The 12,981-nt window shown below is 43.7% G+C and overlaps 1 protein-coding gene across 1 annotated transcript; it reads right to left on the reverse strand.

Moving 5' to 3' along the window:
• Positions 1-2,985: 2,985 nt before the first annotated feature.
• LOC308308932 (leukotriene A-4 hydrolase-like) lies at positions 2,986-12,981 on the reverse strand (the record flags this gene model as incomplete). The annotated part of the gene is made up of 11 exons (XM_080754387.1): positions 2,986-3,118; positions 3,255-3,359; positions 3,777-3,859; positions 3,989-4,084; positions 4,302-4,356; positions 4,937-5,007; positions 5,133-5,236; positions 7,046-7,190; positions 7,661-7,729; positions 8,801-8,921; positions 12,959-12,981. The coding sequence occupies 11 exons, from the start codon at positions 12,979-12,981 to the stop codon at positions 2,986-2,988; spliced, it is 1,005 nt and encodes a 334-aa protein (XP_080610513.1).

Here is a 12,981-nt window from a genome sequence, read left to right on the forward strand (position 1 = left end):
ACTACTTTAATGTAATTTTTGCCATGGACATACAAAATGAGCGGATAACATCATTACCAGAAACCCACAAAGAGCTAGCCCTGAATGGCCATAACAGTAGTAACTCTGAGTGTTCAAATAGAACTAAATGAACACCACTGGTCCATTTGGTTCCATTTGTTCACTCTCAGAGTTATGGGGGTCCTTCCAAATAAAACATTTGAGACCCACTAGTAAGTACTATTGGACTTCCTAATGTGCCACAGTGTCATAAATCAGTGGTTCTCAACCTGTGGGTCGGGACCCCCAGGGGGGGTCCCCAGATGAACTTAATGTGCAACATTGTTTTCTCTCTCAACAGTAAACGAACCAACATAACGTTTAAGTGTATAGAGGGTTTATGCACATTTCTAAAGTGAGAATTTAAGGACGTTTTAATATCTCTAAAATGACAAATTAAACTTTGGCCAAATTGTCACATATTAGAGCCATAAATTGTGAAAATAGCAGATCTACGTGCTCACTGCGAGGCGTTGTGAGCATGTGGATCTGCTATTTTCACAATAGAACTGTGCTATACAAAATGTAATGCCTCAACTCTTAGTGCTTGTCAGGGTGGGGGTTCCCCAGTTAAAATATGATTATTTTGGGGGTCGCGGCCTGAAAATGTTGAGAACCACTGTCATAAATCAGTGTCATACATATTCTGAAGAAAACCTGGAGACTTAATTGGGTCTTATAATGGTGTGTAAAAAAAGAGAAACTCTAAAGGCCAAGTTGCCACGGACACATACTCGCACAGCCTGCAAACTCTCCCTGAGGCATGACGCTGTCGTGTTCTTAACTTGCATTGCTTCTCCTCTGAACCTATAGCCGCAACTTACATCTTCCAATTGCAAATGTGTGACTTGAACCACTCTCAACCTGGTGTCCCTATTTTGAGCATGTTATTATAGGCGAAGCACTGTGAGCTTGTAGATCGGCTATTTTTGCCATTTGTTGTACAACAAAGTACATAGTGCTTTAAGTGGATAACTGTTTAGTGGGGGTGGTGTGTTTGCCATACACTGATGTTTGTTAATACCTTTTGTAACAAGCCTTATAATTGTCTTTGACTTTCTATCATGTTATAAAGGATTTATGAATAAACTTCATACGTGTTTACTGTGTATTTTGTAGCCATATACTGTAGCAATACTAAAAGCCTTATATCTTGACTTTGCAAGGGTATGTGAGAGAAATTACCCCAAATATCTGTCATTGAGTTATACAGATACAGCAACATCTCCTCACTCAAACCTCCATTTTGCTTTTCTAGCGCATGTAGAGTCAACGTATGGAATCCAGAAAAAAGTCAGGTGAATTTCACCATTTAAAACTTCTTCCTGTAAGAGTATAGCTGGACGGAGTTCTTTCAGATATATCCCTAGACCTTTACTTCTCAGGAAACAGGGGTAGGGACACCCCTCCCGATGGTCCTCCGTGTAGCTTGGGCATGGGACTTCAACCTGTCTGAAACTGAGGACCGGGACTACCGATCAAGCGCACCACACCATTGAGCCAACGCACCTTTGGGCCCTCAACAGGTATCTCCTGGTGCTTTTGAGTTTTTCTCTTGTACTTTAGCCTTGCAAATGTCAAAGTACTCCAGCAATGAACTGTAGGTGGACAGGGATTTGAACATGGAACCTCTGAACTGTACCAAAAGTAAAAGTACTCATGATCCCATTTCAAGTTTTCAAATGTATCGCGGCAGCCACACCAAAGTACCTAGTGGATTCCCCATTCCACCAATGTGTTTCAATCCGAGTGGAACGGTTTCATGCCAGTAGAGGATTTCGGCAACAAAAAAGAAAACGCTCCATTCTCATTGAAATACATTGGCGGAATGGGGAATCCATTCTCATAGGTACTTTGGTGTGGCTGCAGCCTATAACAATCTAAACAAGTAGATCAGCTATTTTCAAAAGGCAAAGAGTATACAGTAGGTATTAAGTGGTTAATATATGTTTTGTGATAATTATCAAAATCTACAAAGTAACTGAAGTTTTCAAATAATTGTAGTGAGGTAAAAGTACAATATTTGTCTCCGATGTAGTGGAGAGTAGAAGTAAAAGTATAGGAAATTAGAAATACTCAAGCAAAGTACAAATACCTCAAAATTGAGCTTAGTTATTTTACACCACTGCTTCCACCAGCTATTACAGCATATAAGAGACATTTCACCGTATGGACCGTGTTTTTATTAATATATTTAGGTCAGAGGTTATCAGCACCATAGTAATACAAAAATGTCTTCTCCGCCCTGAGATGCATTCTTACATACGCCATATACGCCATTATGTAATCACTCACACACACACAACAAAACATCCATTCTACATACATTCCCTTGACAAGCCAAGAAGGTTAGACTGTATAGAGTGAGAAATGATTAAGTGCATTTGATTGGTTGGTGCTGCTAATACAGAGGTGTATTCAGTAATACAGGGTTCCCACACATATTTACCAATTAATTTCCAAAACTTTTCCAGAATATTTAACCTGATTTCCAGGACTATATAACAATTCAGCTCAATAACGAGTCACTTACTCCAATGTGCAATGCCCAAAGACAGGTAGTGTTTGCCAGTGGTTCTCAACCTTTTCAGGCTGTGACCCCCAAAATAATTATATTTGAACTGGGGACCCCCCACCCTGACGAGCACTACGAGTAGAGACATTTTGTATAACACAGTTTTATTGTGAAAATAGCCGATCTATAAATAGCATGTAGATCTGCTATTTTCACAATTTCTGCCTCTAATATTTGACAATTTGGCCAATGTTTAATTTGACATTTCAGAGGTATTAACAAAATCAATAACCAAAGACATAGCTATTTTATCCAGGACCTTCCTGGACTCTTGATCAATTCCAAAACTTTTCCAGTCCTGGAAAAATATTTTTCTAATTTCATGACCGTGGGAACCCTGGTAATAATACTGGTAAGAGTACGAAGCTGGTTTACAAAGCAGTGCTGGAATCCACCTTCAGGTCTTTGGCAACCAGACCCGCTGTCACATAGTGCATGGCTGCACGGTGAGCCAAGAAAACACGCACGGCCTCCTCGCGGTACTTGTCAAAGTTATACACCTCTCTGTGAAAAGAACAGGGGGGGGGGGGGGGGGGAGAAAGCTTCAGAGTAGAATTCACCATGGCATTTAACAGTGTAACAAATATCCCATTTGTCACATCTGCAGATCGTTTGACGACACAGGATAATGGTAGCAAACCTGAAGAGAGGACGTGTGAACTTCATCCTCCCCTGATCTGTTGCCATCTTCAGTGCCATTGGAACCATATCCTCCCATTTGGACTTTACACACAGTCGCAGCCACCTGGAGAGAGTCAGTAGGTGAATTTCCATTAAAATGCATCAACAACATGTTTCAGAAAATCTGCAAAATAAAATGTAGTGGATGGAAATCCACTACTGTTATGTTAATATTAGGTGTTGGTTGAGATAAGCAGACGTGGCTCTATTTCTCCAGTCAGATGAGACGCATATTTGACTAACCGAGATAGATATTGCTTGATGCTCTTTTATCCGAAAATGCTATTTTACACAGCCTGCCTGGTTGCTAATTGGGCTGCAAACTGAAGCACACTGGTTGAACAGAGGCTGTGAGACATTTATTTCAATGTAGGCCAAATAACATGTTCATGAACAATTGAACAGAGGGGCATTCGTTATTATCATCTGAATGTACAGTAGGTCTTCTACGGCTAACAGATTCTGATTTTGAGGTTCTCACCTGAAACGGATCTCTGCGTTCATGTAGGTGTTGAGATTGTACACCTCCTGCATCTTCTGCACATGGCTTAGTGGGAGAGGCTCCTGGAGGAACAGCCATAATCAGGCAATTGAACATTTCTCTCCGACTTATTTGAGCATTCCAGGGACACAGGCATGCCTCTGCACGTGAGTAGCTAGTATGGTGAGCAGGAAGAGTGACGCGTGACTTACCTCCTGAAGAAGAAGGGACAGGAACTCAATGAGCTGGTGGGAAGAGAAAGTCTTCACGTCGGCTTCTTTGAAACCCCCAAGGTCTCCCTCTTTGGCCTGAAGGGAGAGAAGGAGAACACTTAGTTTAGTTAGGCATGCAACACTTAGTTGCATGCCCGTGTCGCACAATGAAAAACAAAAAACATCTACTGTACAAGCTCACAACGCATCGCACATTGTGAGCGTGTAGACCGGCTATTTTTGGGATGTGGCACAACACTCAACATAAGTATAACTCAGGCTTAAATGCTGCAGGCAATGGAACAATCATTACCTGGACCCATCTCTGACACAGAGCAATGCAGGCATCAGCTAGCGTCGTGTCATATCTGGAACAGGAAATAAAAGTTGCACATAAAAAACTAAAAACAATATCAGCAGCACTAACACAAGAATCAAGAGGGTAAATCGGTGGGTCAGAAACCTTAAAGCAGGGGTCTTCAACGTTTTGAGTCCAAGGACCCCTTAGTTGAGAGAGAGATGAAGCAGGGACCCCCACAACCTGTTCATAGATTCCATATAGTTTCACTGTTTGACAGCACTATCGTCAGTGTATTTTGGATTCATGTCAACTTGTGTTTTCAGATATTTAACCACTTGAATTGTCAATACTTAATAAACTTGACCTTTCACTCTGTACTTAGTCTGCTCTTTTCCCCCTCTACACCAAAGCTCTTTGCCGTAAATAGCCGATCTACAAGCTCACAACGCCCTGCTATTTTTGGCTGAAGTTCTCCGAATATGGACGCTAGGGCTCAAGTGGTTAATATAAAAAAGGAGAAGAAAAAGGTTTCTATCACTCAAAGATTTGGAGGACCCCCTGTAGTAACTCTGAGGACCCCCTAGGCGTCCCGGACCCCCTGTTGAAGACCTCTGCCTTAAAGAGTACTTGTACTGTACTTTACTCACTGTGGTTGGACAGGGGGCATTCCAGGAGTGTGCATCCAAGCATTCCAGTCCACCTTGTTGAGAATGTCAACCTGCAGTGGACAACATGCAGATTAGAACCCTAACTTAACTTTTCTACAATCTCTGAGGTTACAAATGGATAAAGCAACACAGAGAACTTCACCGTGTACACCAAGTGTAACACCAGTCATGTTACCTTGTCTTTGAAGTAGGTAAAAAGGTAGTTCTTCCATTCCTCTGTGGTGACACTGCTGTAGGCAAAGAGCTGGATGTAGGACTTGACAAAACCCATGAACACCTCTGGAACGGTCAATCATAAACAGCCAGATTACAAAACCACACATACAGTAGTAACATGAAGCTTTGCTAATCTATTCATTCCATCTAGATAAGGCATGTAGGGCCCTATTTTCGTCCATGCCTTACCCCTTATCCCTAAACTCTTTAGACATTTTTGTGCCCTAATTAATGCACCCTCTGAAACCAATACACTCAAATGCAAATTTAAAATCAAACAATTAATAAATAAATTGAACTTACAAAATGAATACAGTAGAACATACAAATAAAGCCAGAGAAGAAACCCATTCAAGCAAATGTGTAATATTTTATAAATAAGTTTAAAACTATTTTTGAAATAATTGACATCCACCTCTGCATTGAATTTATTAAAGGGGTCACGGTTTCATTTAGATTTCATTTTCATTTCTAGAGGAGTTCCTGTGTGACCGAAACATGATCTGACATTGATCCTTTTATAAATTCAATGTAGGGGTGATCCAGTGTGTGCACGGGCAGTCTTTGTATTTTTGGTTGTACTTTTGGGGCTTCTGTGGTGCACACAGAAGTGAGAAATCCATTTGGTGTGTGTGTTGTTTTCAACTCATACATTTTGACCTGTTAAAAAGCCTATCAAAGGAACCTAGCAAGTTGACACTTTTGGGCGTGACATGCATAGCAATGTCCTAAAAACAGACTTACCCACATTATGTTTCCTTCTGCTTCTCTGCATTATTGAAAGCGTTACTTAGTGTACTTGCAAGTGCTGACAAGTTAATTTGCTATTTTTGTGCCTTCTGGGTCAGCACAACATCCTACTCTTTAAGACTTTCTAGTTGAGCACCATTGTTTCTTGCTAAAAAACGGATTTATCAGGAGGGGAAAATAAAAAGACCTAGCCTAGAGAGCAACTGTGGTTCAGCAAGATCTATATTATAAATGTGAGATATTATGTGGGCATAGTTTGTAAATACACTACTCATCTTAAAATTCAAGCGCTGTGCTCTAGGAACATTCAGACCACACACACTGGCCTCTTCAAGTGAAAAGCAGAGTTATTCAAGCATCTGTATTGTGACAGCAGGAAGTCACAATGCAATGGCTGAGGCTTGTTTGGTAATCTCAACAGTACAAAACACAGTAAACATGTTTACACAAAATAATACCATCCTCAACATAGTAAACATGTTTACACAAAAAAACATTCTCCGCAAGACAACTATTCCACAATCACCGAATACGCTGGCCATTCGTAAATTAACTGATATCAAAGTGCTCTGTCAAAACCAGAATGCTCTGAAATCTGAGAAGATTCTCATAGCTTATTTAAGACACTCTCGGGTACTGGTTGGCTGTTTTTTAGTTTCAGGGGACAGTTGAGTCGACAGGCCCATCTCCATCTGGGAGGATGGTTATGATGTGCTGATGTGTTGCGTTCTTTCTTTTGTTTCCTATGGTGCAATATGGTCGTGGACATGTTGTCCATAATTATGGTGTTGGGTGCGTGGGTGGGCGGATGGTTGTTGTTACACTTACGCTTATACAATTATTATCTGCATCTTGTGACCATGTCTATGTCTATTGTTCTTGTTTATGCGTGTTTACTGTGTTTTTAGAGTTTTTATTATATGCTGTAACATAAAATCGCCCAGTTTGGGACATGCTAATAAACCTAATGACCTTGAACTATGTGTGCATGTACCAATGCAATGTTACGGGGCGGGGTACAGTTAAACCGATACAGAAGTTTAGCATTTGCTTGCTATTGCTTTGTTCAGAATTAAACGTTTTGTGGAGGTAACTGGTGTTAAGACGAATAAACATTGTCACCTGGGCCACCCATGAGCTCTTCTAGATGGTAGAGCAGAGCAAAGCCCTTCTCGTAGGGTACAGAAGAAAAGGCATCGTCAGGGTCCACTTCGTGTAGGCTAGGAACCAGATTGGTCAGGGGGTTGTTGGCCCCGAAGGTATTAACCTGGGAGATAGAGGGACGACAGTCAGCAGGTTTGAAACGGACACAGCCAATATAATGGACCATACACCATATAAGATTCATGTTTGTTTACATAGCCGTTAACAAGCTTTCCAATCAGTCAATGTTGCATTAAAATGCATTATATTGCAGTAACAAAAATGTTGTTGACCATAAAATAATAAGGTCCATGTGGTTGATTTTCATACCTTACTGTAATAAATAGAATTCAATGGCTTCCTCAAAAATCTAACAACCTATACAAAATGTGTACTACGAGTCATAGTCAATGAACAGTAAGGCCCTTAAAGCGAGAATGTGTGTGTGTGTGTGTGTGTGTGTGTGTGTGTGTGTGTGTGTGTGTGTGTGTGTGTGTGTGTGTGTGTGTGTGTGTGTGTGTGTGTGTGTGTGTGTGTGTGTGTGTGTGTGTGTGTGTGTGTGTGTGTGTGCGCGCGCGTGTGTGTGTGTGTCACCTGAGCATAGTAGGTGTGCTTAACAGAGGGGCTGTCCTGGCATGGGACCATGCTCCTGCAGTGGTGAGCCTGTATACATACAGCATAAATCAATTCAACAACATCACTCACTAATGGGAATACATAACTGGAAGAGCGGACGGGCGGGCGGGCGTGCTGGCGGATGTACGGAAGATTCATAACAATGAAAAATCCCTTCAGTTCACGACTGCACCTTGTTTAGACATTAATAACACAGGTAAGAGATGTTCAGACCAGGGGGAACAGGCTCTGTCTGAATGGATACAAGATCAGGAAGATGTTTAAAGTTAATGGTGCCCAATTGCGTAGCGTAGAGATGTCTTACAAGTTACAAGTTACAACATGCAAAGGCAGATGAAAAGCAGAACTGAAGAACATTAAAAGGAAGTGGTTACGAACCAGGAATAAGTGCAACGGCAAGTGGTCATCTTAACCACTTGTCATGGTTTAGAAAAACACTTTCAGAAAGTGTGTTTAGAAAAACACCTCTTTGAAAAAGAGGACCCCAGCCCTCAGTGTGTTCTCCCAGAATTAAATAAAAGGTAGAAAATGAAATGGTGAAATGGACAATGTCCTGTGAAAACATTGCAGAACAAACACGGGATCATGTCGCTGTGTGACTGACTTGATGAAACGGAAGGAAAAAGAACAGGGACGTGCAGAGACATTTCTAAAAGGGCCTTTTGGTGAAAAAACGAAAATAGCAGACCTCCAAGCTCACAACGTGTCGCGCTGCAACATGTTGTGAGCTTGGAGGTCGGCTATTTTCGGTACTTGATACCACACTAAACTAAGCATAAAAAAGGCAATACTGGAGATGTGGCATAAGTAACGGCATGGATTTCTACACAGTGAGGGCAATTCTTTCAACATAAGATGCTGCATTCAAGTTCAGGAGAGTTTGAACAGGGCAATTCTCTTGAATGCTGCCTTCAGGTATGGCATGGAAAGAGGGGCATTTGCATTTCTTTCACCATAGTAAAAACTGCATTCATGGTCTGGAGAGGGCACTTTTTACAGACGGATAAAGGGGCAGGGGTTCAAGACCCCTTTGATGTCTATGTGTTCTTCTGAAGGAGAAGGTAACGGTCATGCGGTGACAAAATTCCCCCGAACTACCTGGCATTGGCTGAAGAGGTAGGGGTGCTCCTTGCCAGCGGTCTGTTCAGGGGTGAGCCACTGCAGTGCGGTGGCCTTCGGAGACGTTTCGTAGCTCACCTCCACGATGACATGCTGTCCCCTAACAATGTACACAGAAACATAACACAGTACAGTCACTGCACATTCCTGTTTGCATCTCTCCAGGTTTCAAGTTGACCTGAAAATACCCACCTGCGTGTGCCCCTGGACGTCACGGGCCCTAATGCGCATGCGTCGGCTGCGTCAGCGGTAGTTACGCCCCTGAATACATGTGCATATCAGAGCCCTAGAATGGAGAGTTGCGTCACTCCCGTTCACTTCATGGGGCCAGGTCTTCTACGCACACATCTATTGGCGTATAGTGACAAACGGCCAACCGGAAGTTTACAAAATGCATTGAAGTCTATGAGGTGTAAAGTGACAATGAACCACGTGACCAGCGCTGTTTCTGACCCCGCGGTGACACCACTCTCTGATTATACTGCTCTGGTGCATATCATATGGAAACTAGAAAATATTGTTCCTTCGAAACAATTGTGGGCTCGCTTCAAGCCAGAAAACAATGTCTATAAAAGTACAAAATGTCAAGATCGCAGGCAGTGCTCTCTTTGACGTTACTGAAATTAGCTGCATGCATGATTTGAGGCATTTTGTTCCAAAAATGTGTTATGCAAAAGTTGACCCGCTGGTGGCGCTATAACAGGCCAATGTGAGAAGGGAGGCATCTGTTCCTTGACCTAGTGGGAATGTGCTTGCAAGATTTCACGCATATCGCAGGCTGTATTCATGAATTAATTAAAAAATAAAGTGTGCATGCGTGTGTGTGCGTGCGTGAATGAATGAATAAATAATAAAGTGTGCGTGCGTGCGTGCGTGCGTGCGTGCACGTGCGTTCGCTCGCACGCACGCACGCACGCACGCACGCACGCACACACGTGTGTGCACGTGCACTTTATTTATTTATTCATTCATTCATTGAATGAATGCGTTCGTGGAACGAATGCTCACTACGGTCATCTGTATTTTTTAAGCCCTGGGAAACCCACCTTAACGCCCTCATTAGCATAATGTATGCAAGCATAATGTATGCGCAACACGCCCACACGCATTTCCAAACCATGCACCAGCCCCAATTTTCATATGTCGACTAAGCTCCTCCCCTTCATTTACATACGGTCGTCTGCATTTTTTACGCGCTGGGAAACCCACCTTAACGCCCTCATTAGCATAATGTATGCGAGCATAATGTATGCGAACCATACCCAAATGCATTTCCAAACCATGCCCCGCCCCCAATTTGCATACGTCGACTAAGCTCCTCCCCTTCATTTACATACGGTCATCTACATTTTTTACGCGCTGGGAAACCTACCTTAACACCCTCATTAGCATAATGTATGCGAGCATAATGTCTGCAAACCACGCCCACACGCATTTCCAAACCATGCCCCGCCCCCAATTTGCATACGTTGCCTAAGCTCCTCCCCTTCATTTACATACGGTCGTCTGCATATTTTACGCGCTGGGAAACGCCACTTAACAGCCTCATTAGCATAATTTATGCGAACCACACCCACACACATTTCCAAACCATGCACCGCCCCCAATTTTCATACGTCGACTAAGCTCCTCCCCTTCATTTACATACGGTCGTCTGCATTTTTTACGCGCTGGGAAACCCACCTTAACGCCCTCATTAGCATAATGTATGCGAGCATAATGTATGCGAACCATACCCAAATGCATTTCCAAACCATGCCCCGCCCCCAATTTGCATACGTCGACTAAGTTCCTCCCCTTCATTTACATACGGTCATCTACATTTTTTACGCGCTGGGAAACCTACCTTAACACCCTCATTAGCATAATGTATCCGAGCATAATGTATGCGAACCACACCCAAACGCATTTCCAAACCATGCCCCGCCCCAATTTTCATACGTCGACTAAGCTCCTCCCCTTCATTTACATACGGTCGTCTGCATTTTGTACGCGCTGGGAAACCCACCTTAACGCCCTCATTAGCATAATGTATGCGAGCATAATGTCTGCAAACCACGCCCACACGCATTTCCAAACCATGCCCCGCCCCCAATTTGCATACGTCGCCTAAGCTCCTCCCCTTCATTTACATACGGTCGTCTGCATATTTTACGCGCTGGGAAACGCCACTTAACAGCCTCATTAGCATAATTTATGCGGACCACACCCACACACATTTCCAAACCATGCCCCGCCCCCAATTTTTTTAAGTCGACTAAACTCCTCCCCTTCATTTACATACGGTCGTCTGCTTTTTTTACGCGCTGGGAAACCTACCTTAACGCCCTCATTAGCATAATGTATGCGAGCATAATGTATGCGCACCACGCCCACACGTATTTCCAAACCACGCCCCGCCCCCAATTTGCATATGTTGACTAAGCTCCTCCCCTTCATTTACATACGGTCGTCTGCTTTTTTTACGCGCTGCGAAACCTGCCTTAACGACCTCATTAGCATAATGTATGCGAGCATAATGTATGCGCACCACGCCCACGCGTATTTCCAAAACATGCCCCGCCCCCAATTTGCATATGTCGACTAAGCTCCTCCCCTTCATTTACATACGGCCGTCTGCATTTTTTACGCGCTGGGAAACACACCTTAACGCCCTCATTAGCATAATGTATGCGTGCATAATGTATGCGCACCACGCCCACACGCATTTCCAAACCACGCCCCGCCCCCAATTTGCACGAGTCGACTAAGCTCCTCCCCTTCATTTACATACGGCCGTCTGCATTTTTTACGCGCTGGGAAACGCCACTTAACAGCCTCATTAGCATAATTTATGCGGACCACACCCACACGCATTTCAAAACCATGCACCGCCCCCATTTTTTTAAAGTCGACTAAGCTCCTCCCCTTCATTTACATACGGCCGTCTGCATTTTTTACGCGCTGGGAAACACACCTTAACGCCCTCATTAGCATAATGTATGCGTGCATAATGTATGCGCACCACGCCCACACGCATTTCCAAACCACGCCCCGCCCCCAATTTGCATATGTCGACTAAGCTCCTCCCCTTCATTTACATACGGCCGTCTGCATTTTTTACGCGCTGGGAAACGCCACTTAACAGCCTCATTAGCATAATTTATGCGGACCACACCCACACGCATTTCAAAACCATGCACCGCCCCCATTTTTTTTAAGTCGACTAAGCTCCTCCCCTTCATTTACATACGGCCGTCTGCTTTTTTTACGTGCTGGGAAACCTACCTTAACGCCCTCATTAGCATAATGTATGCGAGCATAATGTATGCGCACCACGCCCACACGCATTTCCAAACCACGCCCCGCCCCCAATTTGCATATGTTGACTAAGCTCCTCCCCTTCATTTACATACGGCCGTCTGCTTTTTTTACGTGCTGGGAAACCTACCTTAACGCCCTCATTAGCATAATGTATGCGAGCATAATGTATGCGCACCACGCCCACACGCATTTCCAAACCACGCCCCGCCCCCAATTTGCATATGTCGACTAAGCTCCTCCCCTTCATTTACATACGGTCGCCTGCATTTTTTACGCGCTGGGAAACGCCACTTAACAGCCTCATTAGCATAATTTATGCGGACCACACCCACACACATTTCCAAACCATGCCCCGCCCCCAATTTTTTTAAGTCGACTAAACTCCTCCCCTTCATTTACATACGGTCGTCTGCTTTTTTTACGCGCTGGGAAACCTACCTTAACGCCCTCATTAGCATAATGTATGCGAGCATAATGTATGCGCACCACGCCCACACGCATTTCCAAACCACGCCCCGCCCCCAATTTGCATATGTTGACTAAGCTCCTCCCCTTCATTTACATACGGTCGTCTGCTTTTTTTACGCGCTGCGAAACCTGCCTTAACGACCTCATTAGCATAATGTATGCGAGCATAATGTATGCGCACCACGCCCACGCGTATTTCCAAAACATGCCCCGCCCCAATTTGCATATGTCGTCTAAGCTCCTCCCCTTCATTTACATACGGTCGTCTGCTTTTTTTACGCGCTGCGAAACCTGCCTTAACGACCTCATTAGCATAATGTATGCGAGCATAATGTATGCGCACCACGCCCACGCGTATTTCCAAACCACACCCCGCCCCCAATTTGCAT

This window comes from Nannobrachium achirus, assembly GCF_963921795.1.
Source record: "Nannobrachium achirus genome assembly, chromosome: 23".
Lineage (NCBI taxonomy): Eukaryota > Metazoa > Chordata > Actinopteri > Myctophiformes > Myctophidae > Nannobrachium > Nannobrachium achirus.